The sequence below is a fragment of the Oncorhynchus clarkii genome, chromosome 20 (genome assembly GCF_045791955.1).
Source record: "Oncorhynchus clarkii lewisi isolate Uvic-CL-2024 chromosome 20, UVic_Ocla_1.0, whole genome shotgun sequence".
NCBI lineage: Eukaryota > Metazoa > Chordata > Actinopteri > Salmoniformes > Salmonidae > Oncorhynchus > Oncorhynchus clarkii.
The window spans coordinates 66,316,883-66,340,406 of NC_092166.1; the positions used below are offsets into that span (position 1 = coordinate 66,316,883).

General features: G+C 43.5%; 1 protein-coding gene across 4 annotated transcripts; it reads left to right on the top strand.

The window, feature by feature from the left end:
- The first annotated feature begins 269 nt into the window (after positions 1-269).
- On the top strand, positions 270-23,472 carry LOC139376778 (monocarboxylate transporter 4-like). 4 transcript variants are annotated; one of them, XM_071119701.1, is made up of 8 exons: positions 430-772; positions 15,825-16,103; positions 17,076-17,798; positions 18,862-19,005; positions 19,092-19,228; positions 19,424-19,891; positions 21,341-21,521; positions 22,582-23,337. In XM_071119701.1, the coding sequence occupies exons 3-8, from the start codon at positions 17,732-17,734 to the stop codon at positions 22,836-22,838; spliced, it is 1,254 nt and encodes a 417-aa protein (XP_070975802.1). In that variant the 5' UTR covers positions 430-772; positions 15,825-16,103; positions 17,076-17,731; the 3' UTR covers positions 22,839-23,337. The 4 variants fall into 4 exon arrangements, with proteins under 4 accessions (XP_070975799.1, XP_070975800.1, XP_070975802.1 ...); XM_071119700.1 differs by having other exon boundaries at positions 694-785; XM_071119698.1 differs by lacking the exon at positions 17,076-17,798 and having other exon boundaries at positions 270-772; positions 22,582-23,472.
- Positions 23,473-23,524: the final 52 nt, after the last annotated feature.

Genomic DNA, 23,524 nt, shown 5'->3' on the forward strand with positions numbered 1-23,524 from the left:
AGTATATATGTATATACATATATATTCCGTTTTTTTTTTACATTGTTCATTCTGCTATTTCTTCATACATTTTTTTTGTGGGATTTTGTGTAAGATATTTTCTGTTAGAGCTAGAAACACAAGCATTTTTGTTGCACCTGCGAGAACATCGGCAAATCTGGGTACACAGCCAATAAACTTTGATTTTATTTAAAATGGTGGATTACATAATTTAGTTTGACTGCAGAATTTTTGTGCCGTTGTGATGCAATGATGCCGTCGGACTGATCGAGGCATGACCAGCAGCTACGTAGGCAGCAAAGTGGGCAGTAGCTACATAAAACAAATATAATAATAATACTTTCTTTTTTTTAATTGCATGCGCAGAAATCTTTTTCCGACTAGCACTTGAACGCTGCATTATGCAGCGTTCAAAACAACTGGGAACTCGGAATTAGACATTTCCGACCTCAGGAATTAGAAATTTCCGACCTCAGTGCGTTCAAAAAAAAACAGGGAACTCGGAAAAAAACTAGTTCCGACTGGGAAAAAATGTGTTTTAACGGTCATCCAACTCGGAATTCCAACTCCGGAATTTGGGCCTCTTTCTAGAGCTCATGGCGTCATTATTTGACCTTGTATATATGTCCGTGTTCCCAGTTGTTTTGAACTTGGCATTAGTCACCGCAAATGGGTTTCCAGAAAATCGCAGCCGTGCCGAAATAAATACTCACATGAGGAGGCGTGAACGCATGGTCCAGACCAGAAGACTTTACAGACAAAGCTTCGTCAGGTAAGAACAACAGGTAAAAAAAAATAAACATTGGCATGATTAAAGTGTCATACCCGTTGATAATTTTGGGAGACAGCTGTAATTTAAGCACTTCTTTGTTGCTTTATTATTCACAAACTCCCATGGGATAATGCTGCTTTTACACTAGCCTGAGATCAAATGTGCCTTTGCGTGGTTTCAATTAAATAGCCTGTCGGCTATACTCATGGGCAGAGAAGCACACCGAGTTGTGTTTCCATGGAAATTAACTTCCTAAATATGATAGGCTATAGTTTAGGTTACGACATTGACTGGAAATAAATATTAATAACATGTATTTGTGTCTGCCTGCAAATTTCCCCTTTCCTATCAAAGTTATGAAAGACTATTTCGAGACTGTTTTGTAGACTATTCCTCTGTCGCAATATTCACAAACGCTAATAGCCTAATACTTGCTGATGTATGTTCTGTAGCCTACCTTCTATTTGGTTGGGAATGCGAGATCAAGTGTGCTTACGTGTGGTCTCAATTAAATAGCATAGATTATATGGCGGAGAAGCATGGCGCAGTTGTCTTTAACTTCCTATATGATAGGCTATGTAAAGGAATATTGATAACGCATGTATTTTACTCTGCTTAAAAATTGGCTTGCTCCTAAAATTATATTATCCCCTAACTGCGCTTTCAAACTACGTCAACCCTATTGGCTGATATAGCTCAATAATACTGCTTAATATAACGTGTCTCGTGAGAATCTCTGGTATTTTAACCTATTTCTTAGGCCATTTTTGTATATTTGGATTTTGAGTAGGGTGGCAAAATAGCTGGGAACGGCATACCCCTTGCTTCAATACTCATGGTTTCATTACACTACACAAGTTATTGGAAGAAGGTGTCTTCTGTAAAAGGGGGGTTTGTTAAGAGCCCTGATGCTAAAATCTGAACCCTGCTTACAGTAGGGTTTTGGAAGCATAAGGAATAAGAGGAATACCTATGTAAGAATGCTGTTTATTGACTATAGCTCAGTATTCAACATCATAGTACCCTCCAAGCTCATTATTAAGCTTGAGGTCCTGGGTCTGAACCCCGCCCTGTGCAACTGGGTCCTGGACTTGCTGATGGGCCACCCCCAGATGGTGAAGGTAGGAAACATCACTTCCACTCTGCTGATCCTCAACACTTGGACACCATCAGCCCCATCCTGTACTCTCTGTTCACCCATGACTGCGTGGCCAAGCACGCCTCCAACTCAATCATCAAGTTTGCAGACGACACAACAGTAGTAGGCTTGATTACCAATGATGACGAGACAGCCTACAGGGAGGAGGTGAGGGGCTCTGAGTGTGGTGCTTGGAATCAACCTCTCACTCAATGTCATTAAAGGAGATGATCGGCGACTTCAGGAAACAGCAGAGGGTGCACCCCCCTTATCTTCATTGACGGGACTGCAGTGGAGTAGGTGGAAGCTTCAAGTTCCTTGGTGTACACATCACTGACAAACTGAAATGGACCACCCATACAGTATGGTGAAGAAGGCGCATCAGAGCCTCTTCAACCTCAGAAGGCTAAAGACATTTGGCTTGTCACCTAAAACCCTCACAAATTTTTACAGATGCACAATTGAAAGCATCCTGTTGGGCTGTACTGCCCGCAACCGCAAGGTTCTCCAGAGGGGAGTGTGGTCTGCCCAACGCATTACCGGGGGCAAACTTCCTGCCCTCCAGGATACCTACAGCACCCAATGTCACAGGAAGGCCAAAAAGATCCTCAAGGACATCAACCACCTGAGCCACTGCCTGTTCATCCCGCTATCATCCAGAAGGCGAGGTCAGTAGCGGTGCATCAAAGCTGGGACCGAGAGACTGAAACAGCTTCTCTCTCAAGGCCATCAGACTGTTAAATAGCCATCACTAATATTACACACTGACTTGATCTCTAGCCACTTTAATAATTAAAAATTGGATGTAATAAATGTGTCACTTTAAACTATGCCACTTTATATAATGTTTACATACCCTACACTACTCATCTGTATATACTGTACTCAATACCATCTACTGCATCTTGCCTATGCCGTTCGGCCATCGCTCATCTATATATATTATGTACATATTCTTATTTATTCCTTTACACTTGTGTGTGTGTGTGTGTGTGTGTGTGTGTATAAGGTAGTTGTTGTGAAATTGTTAGATATTACTGCAGGGTCAGAACTAGAAGCACAAGTATTTCGTTACACTCGCATTAACATCTGCTGTTGAGCCTTCACCACGCTGTCTGTGTGGGTGGACCATTTCAGTTTGTCCGTGACGTGTACGCCGATAAATTTAACTTTCCACCCTCTCCACTACTGTCCCGTCGATGTGGATAGGGGGGTGCTCCCTCTGCTGTTTCCTGAAGTCCACGATCATCTCCTTTGTTTTGTTGACGTTGAGTGTGAGGTTATTTTCCTGACACCACACTCCGAGGGCCCTCACCTCCTCCATGTAGACCATCTTGTCGCTGTTGGTAATCAAGCCTACCACTGTAGTGTCGTCTGCAAACTTGATGATTGAGTTGGAGGCGTGCATGGGTGAACAGGGAGTACAGGAGAGGGCTGAGAAAGCACCCTTGTGGGGCCCCAGTGTTGAGGATCAGTGGGGTAAAGATGCTGTTTCCTACCCTCACCACCTAGGGGCGGCCCGTCAGGAAGTCCAGGACCCAGTTGCACAGGGTGGGGTCGAGACCCAGGGTCTCGAGCTTGATGACGAGTTTGGAGGGTACTATGGTGTTAAATGCTGAGCTGTAGTTGATGAACTGCATTCTTACATGGGTATTTCTCTTGTCCAGGTGGGTTAGGGCAGTGTGATTGCGTCATCTGTGGACCTATTGGGGCGGTAAGCAAATTGGAGTGGGTCTAGGGTGTCAGGAAGGGGTGGAGGTGATATGATCCTTGACTAGTCTCTCAACGCACTTCATGATGACAGAGGTGAGTGCTATGGGGCGGTAGTCATTTAGCACAGTTACCTTCGCTTTTTTGAGAACAGGAACAATGGTGGCCCTCTTGAAGCATGTGGGAATAGCAGACTGGGATAAGGATTGATTGAATATGTCCGTAAACACACTAGCCAGCTGGTCTGCTCATGCTCTGAGGATGCGGCCTGTGCAGGCAGCCCTGCGAGGGTTAACACGTTTAAATCAAATCAAATTTTATTTGTCACTTACACATGGTTAGCAGATGTTAATGCGAGTAGCGAAATGCTTGTGCTTCTAGTTCCGACAATGCAGTAATAACCAACAAGTAATCTAGCTAACAATTCCAAAACTACTACCTTATAGACACAAGTGTAAGGGGATAAAGAATACCTACATAAAGATATATGAATGAGTGATGGTACAGAGCGGCATAGGCAAGATACAGTAGATGGTATTGAGTGCAGTATATACATATGAGATGAGTATGTAAACAAAGTGGCATAGTTAAAGTGGCTAGTGATACATGTATTACATAAATGCTTTACTCACGTTGGCTGCGGTGAAGGGAGAGCCTGCAGATTTTGGTAGCGGACCGTGTCGTTGGCACTGTATTGTCTCAAAGCGAGCAAAGTTTAGTTTGTCTGGGAGCAGGACATTGTGGTCCACGATGGGGCTGGTTTTCTTTCTAACAAACTAGTTTTGGCAAGTCGGTTAGGACATCTACTTTGTGCATGACGGAAGTAATTTTTCCAACAATTTGTTTACAGACAGATTATTTCACTTATAATTCACTAATCATTCCAGTGGGTCAGAAGTTTACATGCGTTAAGTTGACTCTGCCTTTAAACAGCTTGGAAAATTCCAGAAAATGATGTCATGGCTTTAGAAGCTTCTAATAGGCTAATTGACATAATTTGAGTCAATTGGAGGTGTACCTGTGGATGTATTTCTAGGCCTACCATCAAACTCAGTGCCTTTTTGCTTGACATCATGGGAATATCAAAATAAATCAGCCAAGACTTCAGAAAAAAAAGTGTAGACCTCCAAGTCTGGTTCATCATTGGGAGCAATTTCCAAATGCCTGAACGTACCACGTTCATCTGTACAAACAATAGTATGCAAGTATCAACATCATGGGACCACTCAGCCGTCATACCGCTCAGGAAGGAGACGTGTTCTGTCTCCTAGAGATGAACGTACTTTGGTGCAAAAAGTGTAAATCAATCCCAGAACAACAGCAAAGGACCTTGTGAAGATGCTGGAGGAAACGGGTACAAAAGTATCTATATCCACAGTAAAACGAGTCCTATATCGACATAATCTGAAAGGCCGCTCAGCAAGGAAGAAGCCACTGCTCCAAAACCGGCATAAAAAAGCCAGACTACGGGTTGCAACAGCACATGGGAACAAAGATTGTACTTTTTGGAGGAATGTCCTCTGGTCTGATGAAACAAAAATAGAACTGTTTGGCCATAATGACCATTGTTATGTTTTGGAGGAAAAAGGGGGAGGCTTGCAAGCCAAAGAACACCATCCCAACCGTGAAGCACGGCGGTGGGAGAGTCATGTTATGGGGGTGCTTTGCTGCAGGAGGGACTGGTGCACTTTAAAAAATAGATAGCATCATGAGGAAGCAAAATTATTTGGATATATTGAAACAACACCAAGACATCAGTCAGGAAGTTAACCTCACTAGGGTAGGGGGCACTATTTTCAGCTCCGGATGAAAAGCGTGCCCAAAGTAAACTGCCTGTTTTTTTAGGCCCAGAAGCTAGGATATGCATATAATTGGTAGATTTGGATAGAAAATACTAAAGTTTCCAACTGTTACAATATCTGTGTATAACAAAACTGATATGGCAGGCGAATGGGTCTTCTAAATGGACATTGACCTCAAACATACAAAGTTGTGGCAAAAGAAGTGGCCATCACAAAGTCCTGACCTCAATCCCATAGAACATTTTTGGGCAGCTCTGTCAGGAGGAATGGGCCAAAATTCACCCAACTTATTGTGGGAAGCTACCTGAAACGTTTGACCCAAGTTAAACAATTCAATGGCAATGCTACCAAATACTAATTGAGTGTATGTGAACTTCTGACTCACTGGGAATGTGATGAAAGAAATAAACACTGAAATAAGTCACTACCATTATTCTGACATTTCACATCCTTAGGATTCCCAGTTTATTTTAACTGACCTAAGACGGAATTTTTACTAGCATTAAATGTCAGGAATTGTGAAACTGAGTTTAAATGTATTAGGCTAAGGTGAATGTCAACTTCTGACTTCAACTCTAAGTCAATACATTGCATTCAATGCTAAAAGATAAGTATCAAGGTATTGTCTGAGTCTTTCAACAATATACCCATTGCAGCTTTATCACCACTTTTTGCTGTGTGTCTGTCCTGAGATGGAAAATGTCCGGGTCTTATTTTAGGAGAACTGATAGTCGGGGCTTGCGGAATGCTGCATTGTGCGTGAGGGGTCGGGGCACACTGCTATAGAGGGGTGAGGCAAGTGGAGAAGTATGTGTGTTTGCCTGTTGGTTGGGAGCCAGGCGGCTACACATGACACAGGAGTAGTTCATACGGTAGACATGCTTACGTGCACACCTCCCGTCCCACTCATTCAGATGTGACATGCACGTTTATGAGTGCTGGTCATGAGTGCACTATGATCACTCTGACAAAGTCTCTGACTGATCTGTTCACCACACCACTAAAATATTGTGGGGAGTACAAGGATACCTGTGTGCTGTATTTTGTTTTTCCACAGTCACAAGTTGAAATTGACCCAGGAAGTATTGGCTGGGCCAGAGGGAGACGGGAAAGGCTTCCAAAGGCATGGCAAATCGCTCCAATTCTGACAAGAGACACCCCCAACCCCTCACACCAATAGAAAATCCACAAACCAGCAGAGCGCTCCCCAGCAGCACAGCTCTGGGGCCTGTACACTCCGCCCCCTGCATCTGTTTCCTGGTCTTCCACATTTACCTGTTGGGGCAAGCAAAAATGTCAATTTACTAGGCAGTCCCTTCACCTGTTGGCTAAGTTTTACCTAGGGCCTCCAACATATAGGTCCAGAGTCAGCCCCAACCCTAAGCCTGTACAACATCCACCAAGGACAGAAAACAACCCTTACAGCCTGGAACAACAAAAAAAGATGCTTCACTGTCCTCCCAACAGGACAGATACCCCCTCCTGATGGATCATGGTGTGACATATCCGTTCGTAGCGATAATTATATATATTTTTTAATTACAAATAAATTGTAATAATGACAATTACAACAATACTGAATTAACACTTATTTTAACTTAATATAAAACATCAATAAAATCAATTTAGCCTCAAATAAATAATGAAACATTTTCAATTTGGTTTAAATAATGCAAAATAAAGTAATATGTGCCATGTAAAAATGTGTGCCATGTAAAAAAGCGAATGTTTAAGTTCCTTGCTCAGAACATGAGAACATATGAAAGTTGGTGGTTCCTTTTAACACGAGACTTCAATATTCCAAGGTAAGAGGTTTTAGGTTGTAGTTAATTTAGTATTTATAGGACTATTTCTCTCTATACCATTTGTATTTAATATACCTTTGACTATTGGATGTTCTTATAGGCACTATAGTATTGCCAGTGTAACAGTATAGCTTCCGTCCCCCTCCTCGCCCTACCTGGGCTCGAACCAGGAACACATCGACAACAGCCACACTCAAAGCATTGTTACCCATCGCTCCACAAAAGCCAAGGGGAATAACTACTCCAAATCTAAAAGCGAGTGACGTTTGAAACAGTATTAGCGCACACCCAGCTAACTAGCTAGCCATTTCACATTGGTTACACCAGCCATTAGGGTGATAGGCTTGAAGTCATAAACAGTGCTGTGCTTGCGACAAGCTGCTGCCAAACTGTGGTTAGGTCAAGTCCCTGTTGAGGACAACCAGCACGTGGATGAGCTTCCCTGAGGTGGTTTCTGACAGTTTGTGCAGTTGTACAAATCCAGTTTCATCAGCTGTCCGGGTTGTTGGTCTCAGACGATCCCGCAGGTGAAGAAGCCAGATTTGGAGGTCCTGGGCTGGTGTGGTTGCACATGGTCTGCAGTAGAACACTGCCAAATACTCTGCAACACATTGCATGTTGCATTTTTGTTCAGGGTATATTTTGTAATGGACACAGGGCCACCTTTTCGATAACAAAGCTGCCGGCAGGCTGCGGTACAGCCCATGCTCATGGTTCTATCAAAGGAAGTGAAATGATAAGCTACAAGGACTTTGCTTGTGAGCATGCACGCTGCAAATGACATGCAACTGTAAGTCCTTGAATATTCTCTTGTTGGTGCCTTTTCATTTTCTAGATTGACAGTTGTTGTTTGTCGCTAACCTCAGATGGACTATATGGGCGATATATGATGGATTGATTATATGGCTGATTTTATTCTAACTTGATCTGAATTTTCACAGAAATGTCCCATTGACATCAGTGAATGATTGAGGTGAAAGTCTGACTTGTGCATCACATGCTCATCTCACCTCGGTATAAAGTGAGGTGCTCTTTTTGTTTGAGGAAGCTGCTGCTAGTGTTTGTGTGTGTGTGTGTGGGGGGGGTCTTTTCTGCAGGGTGAGCGCACTGGACAGGATTTCTCCTTGTGTTGATTTACTGTTGACTCCTTGGTGCAGACAAGCTGTCCCCTCTCTCAGAAAGCATCACCTTATCCACATACATGCGCAAAAGCAAACTCTCCTATATCATGCTGTGTGTGAGGAGAAAAGAGCAGAGGAGACGCACTCAGAAAGCACTAACTCGGCAGACCTTCTCAAGGACATTAAACTCTGGACAAAAATGGAGCCATGCACTTAGCCAATATCTGCGGCCTTTTTATTAGTGTCCTATAAAAATAGGAACGTATACAGTATGTAACTATTTACCAGAGGTTGTCATAGTTGCTACACAAAATTGTTACCCCAAATGAATGCATGGGACCAGACTGCTACAATAAGACATTGAACCTTACAGAAAATCTTAAATGATCTTACCTAAATGACATGGGGCCAGATAATATTTCTGATATCTAGCCTAACGAATGATTGTGTAATTGGGTGATTCTCATGAAACCTTTAAAAAAGTTGTATTTTTATTTTTAATGTCTTTAGCAAATTGAGTTACAAAACCATGATGCATCTGCAAAAATCAACTATCATTCTGAGGACTAAGATGTCTAGTTTTTGGGAAAGTTCAATTAAATACTTTTTACATTGTTGCCTGAAATTTTGTACATCCCAAATTCTCGTTACCGAAATTCGTCCGGATTAAATTCAGGTCGTTTTACGCAATTGTATTTTTTTCCCCCCAACCTAATTTATTTGATTAAAAGATTGTCCATAAGTGGGATACTAGTTGAAGTTTACATTGTACGTAATAAATATTACAGTTTAACGTCCACAGACTTGTCTCATTACCAAAACACTTTCAAGTTCCAGTTTGTAAATGGTTTTATTCAACCATGATGCATCATCTAGAGGAGTAATCCTTAGATGAGCACAAGTTAGGTTCATTTATTTGCATACCCTGAGTGTCTAATCCTGATGTGATCCTCCCTTCTCTATTATTGCTGACTTAAGTACACATCACATCAAACTAATAGTGAAACGCTTACTTACGGGCCCTTCCCAACAATGCAGAGAATGAAAATAGAGAATAGAAAAGTAAAACATGTAATAATAGATATTCAATTATTAACAATAACTTGGCTATATACAAGGGGTACCAGGTCGACGTGAAGGAGTAAGAGGTAATTGAGGTACAGTGCCTTTAGAAAGTATTCACACCCCTTATTCTACATTGTTAGACTGAATTCAGCCTTTTATATACACTGCTCAAAAAAATAAAGGGAACACTTAAACAACACAATGTAACTCCAACTCAATCACACTTCAGTGAAATCAAACTGTCCACTTAGGAAGCAATACTGATTGACAAATGTCCCATGCTGTTGTGTAGATGGAATAGACAACAGGTGGAAATTATAGGCAATTAGTAAGACACCCCCAACAAAGGAGTGGTTCTGCAGGTGGGGACCACAGACTACTTCTCAGTACCTATGCTTCCTGGCTGATGTTTTGGTCACTTTTGAATGCTGGCGGTGCTTTCACTCTAGTGGTAGCATGAGACTGAGTCGACAAGCCACACAAGTGGCTCAGGTAGTGCAGCTCATCCAGGATGGCACATCAATGCGAGCTGTGGCAAGAAGGTTTGCTGTGTCTGTCAGCGTAGTGTCCAGAGCATGGAGGCGCTACCAGGAGACAGGCCAATACATCAGGAGACATGAAGGAGGCCGTAGGAGGGCAACAACCCAGCAGCAGGACCGCTACCTCCGCCTTTGTGCAAGGAGGAGCAGGAGGAGCACTGCCAGAGCCCTGCAAAATGACCTCCAGCAGGCCACAAATGTGCATGTGTCTGCTCAAACAGTCAGAAACAGACTCCATGAGGGTGGTATGAGGGCCCGACATCCACAGGTGGGGGGGTTGTGCTTACAGCCCAACACCATGCAGGACGTTTGGCATTTGCCAGAGAACACCAAGATTGGCAAATTCGCCACTGGCGCCCTGTGCTCTTCACAGATGAAAGCAGGTTCACACTGAGCACGTGACAGTCTGGAGACGCCGTTCTGCTGCCTGCAACATCCTCCAGCATGACCGGTTTGGCGGTGGGTCAGTCATGGTGTGGGATGGCATTTCTTTGGGGGGCCGCACAGCCCTCCATGTGCTCGCCAGAGGTAGCCTGACTGCCATTAGGTACCGAGATGAGATCCTCAGACCCCTTGTGAGACCATATGCTGGTGCGGTTGGCCCTGGGTTCCTCCTGGGTTCCTCCTAATGTAAGACAATGCTAGACCTCATGTGGCTGGAGTGTGTCAGCAGTTCCTGCAAGAGGAAGGCATTGATGCTATGGACTGGCCCGCCCGTTCCCCAGACCTGAATCCAATTGAGCACATCATGTCTCGCTCCATCCACCAACGCCACGTTGCACCACACTGTCCAGGAGTTGGCGGATGCTTTAGTTCAGGTCTGGGAGGAGATCCCTCAGGAGACCATCCGCCACCTCATCAGGAGCATGCCCAGGCACGGTAGGGAGGTCATACAGGCACGTGGAGGCCACACACACTACTGAGCCTCATTTTGACTTGTTTTAAGGACATTACATCAAAGTTGGATCAGCCCGTAGTGTGGGTTTCCACTTTAATTCTGTGTGACTCCAAATCCAGACCTCCATGGGTTGATAAATTTGATTTCCATTGATAATTTGTGTGATTTTGATTTCAGCACATTCAACTATGTAAATAAAAAAAGTATTTTAATAAGAATATTTCATTCATTCAGATCTAGGATGTTATTTTAGTGTTCCCTTTATTTTTTTTGAGCAGTGTATTTAAAAAAAATCTCACCCATCTGCACACACACAATGACAGTGAAAACAACATGTTCTAATTTTTTTCAGTTGAAAATGAAATACAGATCTCAATACTCACCCGTGAGCTCAGGTGCATCCAATTTTGGTTGATCATCCTTGATGCCACTACAACTGGATTGGAATCCACCTGTGACCAATTCAATTGTTTGGACATGATTTAGAAAGACACCTGTCTATATAAGGTCCCACAGTTGACAGTGCATGTCAGCACAAACTATACCATGAATTCCAAGGAACTGTCTGTATATCTCAATTGGAATTGTGATGAGGCATATATCTGGGAAAGGGTATAAAACTATTTTTAGAGTTGAAAGTTTCCCAGAACACAGTGGTGTCCATCATTGGGAAATAGGCTCTGCCTAGAGCTGTCCGTCTGACCAAACTGAGCAACCGGGCAAGAAGGACCTTGGTCAGGGAGGTGACCAAGAACCATATGACCACTGACAGAACTACAGAGTTTTTTTGGCTGAGATAGGAGAACCTGCAAGAAAGACAAGTCTCCACAGCGCTTCACCAATCTGGGCTTTACGGTAGAGTACCCAGAAGAAGCCCCTCCTGAGAAAAAGCACATGACCGCACGCCTGGAGTATGCAGAAAGACCGATCATAAGGTAGAAGATTCTGTGGTCTGATGAGCCAAAAATGTAACTATTTGGCCTGAATGCAAAGCACTATGGCTGGCTATAACAAGGCACAACTAATCACCTGTCTAACACCATCCCTACTGTGAAGCATGGTGGTGGCAGCGTCAGGCTATGGGAGTGCTTTTCAGAGGCAGGGACTGGGAGTCTGGTAAGGATAGATGGCACAATGAATGGAGGCAAATATGAGATCCTACTTCAGAGTGCAAACGATCTTAGACTGGGGCAAAGATTTATGTTCCAACAGGACAATGACCTCAAGCAGCATACAGCTTAAGCAATGCTAGAATGGCTTCAGAGCAAGAATGTGAGTCCTTAACTTCACTAGGGTAGGGGGCAGCATTTGGAATTTTGGATGAAAAGCGTGCCCAGAGGCTAATATATGCATATTAGTAGTATTGGATAGAAAACACTCTGAAGTTTCTAAAACTGTTTGAATGATGTCTGAGTATAACAGAACTCATATGGCAGGTGAAAACCTGGGACGAATCCAACCAGGAAGTGGGAAATCTGAAGTTTGTAGTTTTTCAAGTGATTGCCTATCCAATATACTGTGTCTATGGTGTCAGATTGCACTTCCTAAGGCTTCCACTATATGTCAATAGTCGTTAGAACTTTGTTTCAGGCTTCTACTGTGAATGGGGAGCGAATATGAGCTGTTTGAATCAGGGGTCTGGCTGAAAGCCATTAGTTTTGTCACGTGTGTAATTTTTAACTCTATTTCTGACTTTTGAGACACCTCCTTGGTAGGAAAATGGCTGTATGGTTTTCTGTGGCTAGGTGCTGACCTAACATAATCGCAGTGTGCTTTCGCCATAAAGTATTTTTGAAATCTGACACATCGGTTGCATTAAGGAGAAGTTTATCTTTTAAATGTATGTTAAACATTGATCTACACAAGTATTTATGATGAGTATTTCTGTAATTTGATGTGGCTCTCTGCACTCTCACTGGATTTTTGTTTGAGACGATGCATTTCTGAACGTGCCAATGTAAACAGATTTTTGGATATAAATATTAAATTTATCGAACAAAACATGCATGTATTGTTTAACATGAAGTCCTATGAGTGCCATCTGATGAAGATCATCAAAGGTTAGTGATTAATTTAATTGCTATTTCTGACTTTTGTGAGCCCTCTCCTTGGCTGGAAAATGGCTGTATGGTTTTCGGTGACTAGGCGCTGACCTAACAAAATCGCATGGTGTGCTTTCGCAGTAAAGCCTTTTTGAAATCGGACACTGTGGTTTAATTTACAAGAGGTTTATCTTTAAAATGGTGTATAATACTTGTATGTTTGAGGGATTTTAATTATGGGATTTCTGTTTTTGAATTTGGCGCCCTGCAATTTCACTGGCTGTTTTCGAGGTGGGACGCTACTGTCCCACTTGTACCAGAGAGGTTAAGTTGCCAAAGCCCAAATTTAAATCCCATTGAAAATCTGTGAAAAGATTTGAAGATTGCGTCTCACTCAAAAGAGTTTGAGGAAATCTGCAAGGAAGAATGGAATAAAATCCAGATGTGCAAAGTTGATACAGACGACTCAAAGCTGTAATCACCTGCAAAGGTGTGAATACTTATGTAAATTAGATTTCTGTATTTCATGCGGTTGGATGCAAAGCAGATGCCATACCAAGTGGTGATGCAGCCAGTCAATATGCTCTCAATGGTGCAGCTGTAGAACTTTTTGAACATCTGAGGGGTCCTAGCCAAATCTTATCAGCCTCCTGATGGGAAAGGGGCGTTGTCGTACCTTCTTCACGACTGTGTTGGTGTTAGACCATGATAGATCCTTACTGATGTGGACACTGAGGAACTTGAAACTTTCAACCTGCTCCACTAAAGCCCTGTCGATGTGATTCGAGCCCCACAGTGGAGGTGTCTTAATACCCATAAAACCTAGCGGTCAAACAGGAAAATGTTTCCAATTGTTTTTTCCACCATGCATTTTTCCCATAGGGGATTTTAGAACTTAAAATAAGGGCTGTGTTTTTGTGTAGGCTTACCCTGGCATGACGTATTGATAATCGTGTAAGTCTCTCTCGGACAAGGTGACTTTAATCAATAGTTTCGGCTCTATTTACTCTTTCAAATGCTAATCAGCATCCAAGTAGACATTATGCAGGACTACAAATCCCTGCAAGCTCCTGCACGTCCTCTTTAGCTGACACCGTTGCTAAAAGGTTTTGAACTTTAAAACTTACCCAAGACATTTCACAGAATTGTCAATTTAATTAAATGTAGCCAATGTATTCATAACTACATTTAGTAAACATAAGTTTAATCCAGAGATTTTTACCTTTGATTCGGCAGTCTCATCCAGAGCAACATGGCATTTGTAGTTCTGTATGATAGCCACATTAGCAGCTCGTTGCATTTCATTTTTGGGGGGTAAATACAGGCAAATATATCTATCAAAACGTCACGCCAAGGTAAGCCTACACGAAACGCAGCCCTTATTTTAAGTGTTTCTAAAATCACCTTTGGTGGGGACACAATTATGCTGGAAAAATAATTGGAACCATTCCCCTGTTTTTGACCGCTTCGGTTTTAGGGTATTATGACTCATTCTGGTACTGCAAACTTAATGATGGTGTTGAAGTCGTGCGTGGCCACGCAGTCGTGGGTGAATCGGACTACATGAGGGGACTAGGCACGCACCCCTGAGGGCCCCCTGTGTTGAAGTTCAGCGTAGTGGATGTGTTGCGTAAACTTCAGGAAGTTCAGGATCCAGTTGTAGAGGGAGGTGTTCAGTCCCAGAGTTCTTAGCTTGGAGGGTACTATGGTGTTGAACGCTGAGCTGTAGTCAATGAACAGCATTCTCACGTACTGTAGGTGTTCCTTTTTGTCCAGATGGGAAAGGGCAGTGTGGAGTGCGATTGAGATTGTGTAATCTGTTGGGGCGGTATACAAATTGGAGTGGGTCCATGGTGTTGACGTGAGTCATGACCAGCCTTTCAAAGCATTTCATGGCTACAGATGAGTGCTACGGTCATTTAGACATATTATCTTGGCATTGTTCTTGGGTACTGGGACTTTGGTGGTCTACTTGAAATGTAGATATTACAGACTGGGTCAGGGATTTCCCAAATGGAGGGAGAGCTGTGTGTGGAGTAAAGGTGGTGGTGATTTTAATAATATTTTTAACTTTAGTTGCGAAGGTGACATGCTGATAGAAATGAGGTAAACAGATTTCAGTTTTCCTGCATTAAAATCACTGGTAAAACAGGAGCGCTGCCTCTTGATGAGCATTTTATTTATGCTTATGGCCCTATACAGCTTGTTGAGTGCAGTCTTAGTGCCACTTACTGCCAGCATCGGTTTGTGGTGGTAAATGGACAGCTACGAAAAATATAAAGCAGAAAATGGTCTGCAGCTTATGAGGTATTCTAACTCGGGCGAGCAGAACCTCAAGACTTTCATAATATTAGAGATTGTGCATCAGCTGTTAAGCAACACACACTACCCACTTTGAGCTTACCTGACGGTGCAGTTCTGTCCTGCCGATGCATAGAAGAAAAAAACGCTTGAATATTGTCCTTGTTCAGCCAAGTTTACGAGAAACATAGGATATTACAGTTCTTCAGGTCCCGTTGATAGAATAGTCTCCAACAGAGCTCGTACAGTTTGTTCTCCAGTGATTCTACATTCATCAATAGAAGAGCGGGTAGAGGCGGATTATTTACTCGCCACCGTAGTTTCACCGGGGTACCTGGATGTCGGCCTCTGTCTCTTTCCTTTCTGAGTGTGTAGTATTGGGACCTGGTCCGGGGTGAGCAGTATGTCCTATACCGCAGACTCATTGCAGTAGAAATCTTCATCCAGATCAAGGTTAGTGATCACTGTCCAGAAGCTCTTTTCGGTCATAGGAAACGATGGCGGGTACATTATGTACTAAAAAAGTTAAGATCGGTGCCAAAGAACACACAAAATGGCAGAATTGGCCGCAATATATTCCACCACCATTCTTTTAAAAATCATTCCTCCCTTGTTTATTTTTCTCTCTCAGTTCTGACCCAAGTTGACGGAACAGACGGTTGAGGGAATCTCCTAGCAGAGAGGATCATGGGAGGAGCCGTGGTAGATGATGAGCCTAGTGATGTCAAGGCACCAGATGGAGGGTGGGGCTGGGCAGTGCTCGCCGGGGGGTTCGTCATCACTGGGTTCTCCTACGCCTTCCCCAAGGCCGTCAGTGTGTTCTTCAAGGAGTTGATCAGGGAGTTCGGAGTGGGATACAGCGACTGTGCATGGATTTCTTCTATACTGTTGGCCATGCTCTACGGCACAGGTACGAATATATATATATATATATATATATCTCACACACACACACACACACACACAGGAATTTGTAAGTATATCCAACAGAAGTGTTTTCTTGATGATGAGCCAGTACAAGGAAAAAGTGCAGGAGATTAGAGAAAGTGTCAGATCTGGGCGTTACTACCTACCTACACAATTTAGGCAGGACCTTTTTATTAATAATTGTATCTCATTGAGATTAAAAATATATTTTACAAGGGAGACCTGGCCAAAATAGCAGCACACAAAGTTTAAGATATATATTTACAACATAAAGCACACAATTACCACATTAAGCAGGAGGTTAGGTGCATCTAGGGGCCAAACCATTGATAGCCCCCCACTAACTGACCTAGCACACACCCCTGCAGCCCCCAGATAGCATTTGACTCACCATCTGGATTTGGTCTTATGTAGCAACAGTTGAAATAGAGCTACAAATGTTATATCATACACAGCATTTTTGAGGAACAATGGGAAAGTAATTGTCAAAATTAGAAATGTGAACACATCATAAGCCATTTGATTTTTTTTAAATGTATGTACAGGAAATTTTTATTTTTATTTTTTTTAATCGGCATCAATCAGGAATGAGTAGGGTCAGCTATACCGTAAGGACCCCTTCATGTCCTCATTACATGTAGTGCAACAATGGCCTGTAAAGTTCTCTATATTTTAAAAGATTTAAACAAACAATTTTGGAATAACCATGGTCTCAACCATAAACTGTCAACTTATCTTCCTGATAGATTAAGTTCAAATATGTTACATTTAATTATGTTTAAGAATCATTAAGCAACTGAGGGAAAAACAAAATTGCTATTGTGTACACCACTTGAATGAAGTGTCATTTGTGCCTAACGTCAACTCCGTCAGAGTGCTGAAAGATCTGAGAATTGTTGTTTTTATTGGGGATTTTCAAATGATTGTATTGAACTGTCTTATGTATCCTAACCAGTCAGGCTTCAAGACGGGCCACTCAACCAAGACTGCTCTCCTCTGTCACGGAGGCTCTCTGCACTGCCAAAGCTGACTCTCTGTTCCACGTACTCTCACTAGTGGTGGTCTAAAACCGAGCCTTGGGGGACATCTCCACTTCTCTCCATACACCAAATCACTCGTCTCTCATAGCTTCACATGGTCTCTCCTATCGTTGCTATGCTCATGACACCCTTTTCTCCTTCCTCTCTTCTGATACCCAGTTGGCAACACACATCTCTGCGTGCCTGGCAGGTGTTGGGCCGACATATCAGCTTGGATGTCGGCCCACCACCTCAAGCTCATCCTTGACAAAACAGAGCTGCTCTTCCTCCCAGGGAAGGCCTGCCTGCTCCATGACCTCAATCACGATTGACAACTACCGGTGTCCCCCTCCCAGAGTGCAAAGAACCTTGTTGTGACCCTGGACAACATACCTGTCGTTCTCTGCAAACATCAAAGCAGTGACTCTCTCCTGCAGGTTCATGCTCTACAACATCTGTAGACTTGGACCTTATCTGACACAGGAAGCAGCGAGGTCCTAATCCAGGCACTTGTCATCTCCAATCTGGACTACTGCATCTCTGTTGGCTGGGCTCCCTGCTTGTGCCATCATACCCCTGCAACTTATCCAGAATGCAGCAAGCTGCTTGGTGTTCAACTTTCCCAAGTTCTCCCATGTCTTCCTACGGAGCAGCAAGAGGTACTGCCCCTCCCTACTTTCAGTCTATGCTCAAACACTACACCCCAACCCGAATACTCTGACACCTCTGGTCTCTTGACAATCCCACCCTTATGGAAGGGCAGCTCCCACTCAGCCCAGTGAAATCTCTTCTCTGTCCTGGCACCACAATGGTGGAACTGCCCATCTTTCAAAAACATCTGAAACCCTACCTCTTCAACCCAATGTGTGTTCTGTCCACTATTTACTCAGTGCTGGGTTGTTTTTTTTTTAGTGTAGAATTGAACAATCAAGGCCTTTTTTAAATACTTGTTGGACAATAATTGTAAAAATGAAATGCCTTTTTTATATGGTATCTGAGTTGAGAGAAACCCAGTTAGTCTTTCAGGCATCCCTGAGCTATAAAAGGCACATTTGTCTCTCTGCACCATGGCACAAAAAAATCTGAAATTCTGGTGGGGGGGGGGACCTTGCTTGGAACTTGTGCGAGGCCCTGCGAAACTGCACTACGCCACTGCCCCTACTTCATTTTCCACCATAGATTTTATCTTTAAAATCATTCAGCTCCTGTAATTTCATGCCCTGTTGTAGCTCGTTCCAATTGGAGGGGTCAGAACTTATTTTATTGTTTTACCTGCTTGTTCTGGCCTTATGCACAGTTCTGACAGTTTTTAACAGAAATAGTAAACAAACAAACAATTGGACCAACTGGGGACATTTTTAGTCCCTACGAGGTCAAATGCTATTTATAGGGGGTTTAGGGTGAAGGTTAGAATTAGTGTTAGGGTTATAATTATGTTAAGTGTTAGGGTTGGGTGCTAGGGTTTTATTTTAATTTTACCTTTATTTAACTAGGCAAGTCAGTTAAGAACCAATTCTTATTTTCCATGACGGCCTAGGAACAGTGGGTTAACTGCCTGTTCAGGGGCAGAACGACAGATTTGTACCTTGTCAGCTCGGGGGTTTGAACCACTAGGCTACCCTGCCACCCCAACAGGTTAGGGTTAGGGAAAATAGGATTTTGAATGGGACTGAATTGTCTGTCCCCACAAGGTTAGCTGTACAATTTTCTGTGTGTGTGTAGGTCCACTGTGCAGTGTGCTGGTGAACAAGTTTGGGTGTCGGCCAGTGATGATGGTGGGAGGGCTCTTTGCCTCCTTGGGAATGGTCCTGGCCTCCTTGGCCACCAGTATCATACACATCTACATCTGTACTGGAGTTATAACAGGTTAGTAAATAAATACACACATCTACCTTTACTGGTGGGAACACACACATACACACTTTAAAAACAGTTTTTCCCCTGTCTACCAGGTCTTGGCCTGGCGCTGAACTTCCAGCCATCTTTGATCATGCTGAATCGTTACTTTAGTGAGAAGAGGCCTCTAGCTAATGGACTATCTGCTGCTGGGAGCCCTGTGGCACTCTGCTGCCTCTCTCCTCTGGGACAGGTACTACTCCTCTTCAGTCTCCCTATCTGCAGTTGTAGATCAGTATTATGATGTAGGGAGAAGCATATGAATACAATGAGCGATGTGTGCTACTCTGAAGGATTAACAACACAAAGGGGAAGTTGTATGCTGTGTTGGCGGCATATCAGAGTTACGGCTCATCATTAATGTTTTTCTTCATATTTCTCCCCAAAGGTGCTGCAGTACCACTATGGCTGGAGAGGCGGCTTCCTTATCCTGGGGGGCCTGCTGCTCAACTGCTGTGCCTGTGGGGCCCTGATGAGGCCCCTGGTGGGCCCCAAGAAGCCCCAGGACCAGGAGTTGCCGGCTGTGGGCGAAGCAGAAAGAAAGCTCAAGCCTAAGAAAAAGCTCCTGGATTTTAGTGTATTTAAAGACAGAGGTTTCCTCATCTATGCCATAGCTGCGTCCATCATGGTACTGGGCCTTTTTGTGCCGCCCGTGTTTGTGGTGAGCTATGCCAAGGAGATGGGGAATGAAGACACCAAGTCTGCCCTCCTCCTCACCATCCTGGGGTTCATTGATATCTTCGCCCGCCCCACATGTGGGCTGATTGCGGGGATGAAGTGGGTCCGGCCTAGATGTGTGTATCTCTTCAGCTTCGCCATACTCTTTAATGGCATTACCGATGTGATCAGCTCACAGGTAAGTCTGGAACTTGTTTTTATTGATATTATTTGTATGGATGGATGTATTTCTATGGGATGTAAACGATACATAAACAGTATTTAATCTGTTGTATCGTTAAAACATTCCTGTATTGACACATAGTGTATGTGGAAACCTGCTTGTCGAACATATTATTCCACAATCATGAGTATTAATATGTATTTGGTCCCCCCTTTGCTGCAGTAAGAGCCTCCACTCTTCTGGAAAGGCGTTTCATTAGATTTTGGAACATTGTTGCCATGAGCATTAGTGAGGTCGTGCACTGATGTTGGGCGATTAGGCCTGGCTCGCTGTCGGCGTTCCAATTCATCCCAAAGGTGTTCAATGGGTTGAAGGTCAGGGCTCTATGCAGATCATTCAAGTTCTTCCACACCGATCTCGACAAACCATTTCTGTATGGATCTCGCTTTGTGCACGGCGGCATTGTAATACTGAAACAGGAAAGGTACTTCCCCAAACTGTTGCCACGAAGTTGGAAGCACAGAATCATCTAGAATGTCATTGTATGCTGTAGGGTTAAGCTTTCCCTTCAATGGAACTAAGGGGCCTAGCCCAAACCATGAAAAACAGCTCCAGACCATTATTCCTCCTCCACCAAGCTTTGCAGTTGGCATTGCATTGGGGCAGATAGCATTCTCCTGGCATCCGCCAAACCCAGATTTGACTGTCGGACTGTCAGATGGTGAAGTGTGATTCATCATTCAAACATATTTCCACTGCTCCAGAGTCCAGTGGTGGTGAGTTTTACACCACTCCAGCTGACACTTGGCATTGCATATGGTGATCTTAGGCTTATGTGCAGCTGCTCGGCCATGGAAACCCATTTCATGAAGCTTCCAACGAACAGTTCTTGTGCTGACGTTGCTTCCAGAGGCCGTTTGGAACTCGGTAGTGAGTGTTGCAACTGAGGACAGATGATTTTTACAAGCTTCAGTACTCTGTGATCCTGTTCTGTGAGCTTGTGTGGCCTACTACTTCGCGGCTAAGACTTTGTTGCTCTAAGACGTTTCCACTTCACAATAACAGCACTTACAGTTGACCAGGAAAGCTCTAGGAGGGCAGAAATTTGACAACCCGGAAAGGTGGCATCTTATGACGGTGTCTTGTTGAAAATCACTGCTCTTCAGTAAGGCAATTCTACTGTCAATGTTTGTCTATAGAGATTGCATGGCTGTGTGCTCGATTTTATACACTTGTTAGCAACGAGTGTAGCTGAAATGGCTGAATCCACTAATTTTGAAGGGGTGTCCACATACTTTTGTATATCTAGTGTATTATTGTGGACTCTGCAGCCTTCGAGACCCGGAGCTATTGTATCCATAGAATTTGAATGATTAATCAGTCATGGTTTGTCATCAGTCATTTCTCTGGTCATATATTATGTTGTGAATTATATAACCAAGGGTGTTGCTTCTCTTTTGGCAGGCGACAGACTACCCTGGTCTGGTGGTGTTCTGTATCTTCTTCGGGCTCTCTTACGGGATGGTGGGGGCGCTGCAGTTCGAGGTTCTCATGGCCATCGTGGGCACAAAGAAGTTCTCCAGCGCTTTAGGGCTGGTGTTGCTCATGGAGGCTATCGCTGTGCTGGTGGGACCGCCTGGAGCAGGTCAGTACACAGGGAGACTGTGGACGTGAAGTTGGGGTTCAGCCGGGCTGTGGACGTGAGGGTTTGGGGTTCAGCCGGGCTGTGGACGTGAGGGTTTGGGGTTCAGCCGGGCTGTGGACGTGAGGGTTTGGGGTTCAGCCGGGCTGTGGACGTGAGGGTTTGGGGTTCAGCCGGGCTGTTTTTTTCTAAAAGGCCTTGTAATACACTCTGGCATTTGACACTTTTTTTTTTTTTTTTTACTACCTGAAAATTGAGACATGCCGTATCCCTCCTTCTGCAGCCATGGGGGCAGTGTTGTCACTTGCTTCCTTGATCTTATTTATTGGCTATTCATCAGTTGCCTATTTTGCATTGATAACAAAATAATCTCAGTGACTGTTCAAACAGTAAACCAAACAACAAGAATCCACCCAAAAATGTGTTTTTGTTTAGAAGTAATAAATAGTGATTACACACTATTGTGAAATTGTAGAACCTGCTGTAGCCAACTAGCTAGCCATGTGCTTTTGTCTGCCTGATCAAAACATGACTTTCTATTTTTAGCTGATTATGGGACTGAATACACACGCAGCATTTCAAACTGGGATACTGTTTTAGGTTTGACCAGAAAACATAAGAATATTTGCCAGGGCATAATTGTAAATTATAAATCTGATTAATTTCACATGAAGATGTGGGAAGCTAAAAAGGCTAGCTAGCTTGCTTTATTTTTTTGCCTCCAAAAATCCACGTGGACTTGGAGTAATGGATACTCTTCCGAAAAAAGATTGGTAAGAGTGCAGTGTAACTGCAGTATGCTACAAACAACTTCCCCTTTGTGTTGTTTTTACTGCAGTAATTTAGCAGTGTAATTGCAGTTAGAGTGCAGTCGACTGCCGTTTCAAAACTGCATTATTTTGTAATGTTAGGGTTGAGCCGGGGTGTGGACATGACATTAGGGTTTTGAACGAAGTCTTCAAACAATCAAAGCCAGCATAGACATTTTAGCTGGTGATAAACTGCGTATGCCTTGAATGTATAACAGGTAATAAACTCTTCCCATACCTCTCCTCTCTCGTAGGTCGTCTGCTGGACGCCACACATAACTACATGTACGTGTTCCTGCTGGCTGGCTGTGAGGTCATTCTGGCCTCCATCGTCATCTGCATGGGCAACTTCCTGTGCATCAAGAAGAAGCCAGATGAGCCTGAAGCCCATTTAGAGAATGGAGCCCCCGTAGAGATGGAGAAGCTCAACAGCCTGCTGGAGGCGGAGGGAGGAGAGCATGAGAGGGCGCAGCCGGCGGGGGTGAGGGGTGGCGCCGCAGAGGCAAAATAGGGAGTGGAAAAGAATGGAGGGGTGGGAAACCCAGAGACAGCTCTGTGATGGAGAGAGAAGGGATATTTGTTAATTGATTTTTAGAGAGACTGACAAGCTTTTATTAAACACTACCAATAGGGATGAACATAAGAATACACACGCTGGCGGAGGGAGGGATGAAGAGAAGGATGAATTGCATTGTGCTGTGTTGTATGCTTTAATATACTCAGCAAATTGGCCAGTGTTACCTAGTGTTTTTTCAGGGTAACATTTCTGTTTTGATTCTGGAGTCAAATTAACTCTAAGGGTTAAATTGACACTGAGTGGTGTAATAGGACCCCAGTGTCTGTTAATAACCGATGTTAACCAAAACCACAGCCATCATGTTTCCCAGCATGCTCAATGCAGGTGATTTAAAAATATATATTTTTTTGTGGGCAGAGGGGGGGAGGGGGGTTTGTTTGTACATTGATTAATGTTGTGCTACTCAAATATAAATTCCATACATTTTTCTAAACTAATCTAATGTGTTACTTGGATGTATTGCACACATTACTGAAATGGTTGTCCAGTTTAAATGCATTCGATACTCTCATATTTTAGTCTTCCCAACCCTGGCAGTCATTCTGAATAAAAGTTGAGTGAATACAAATTCCTAATGTTGATGTTCCCACTCTGGCTGAATTCCAATTGGAATTACACAT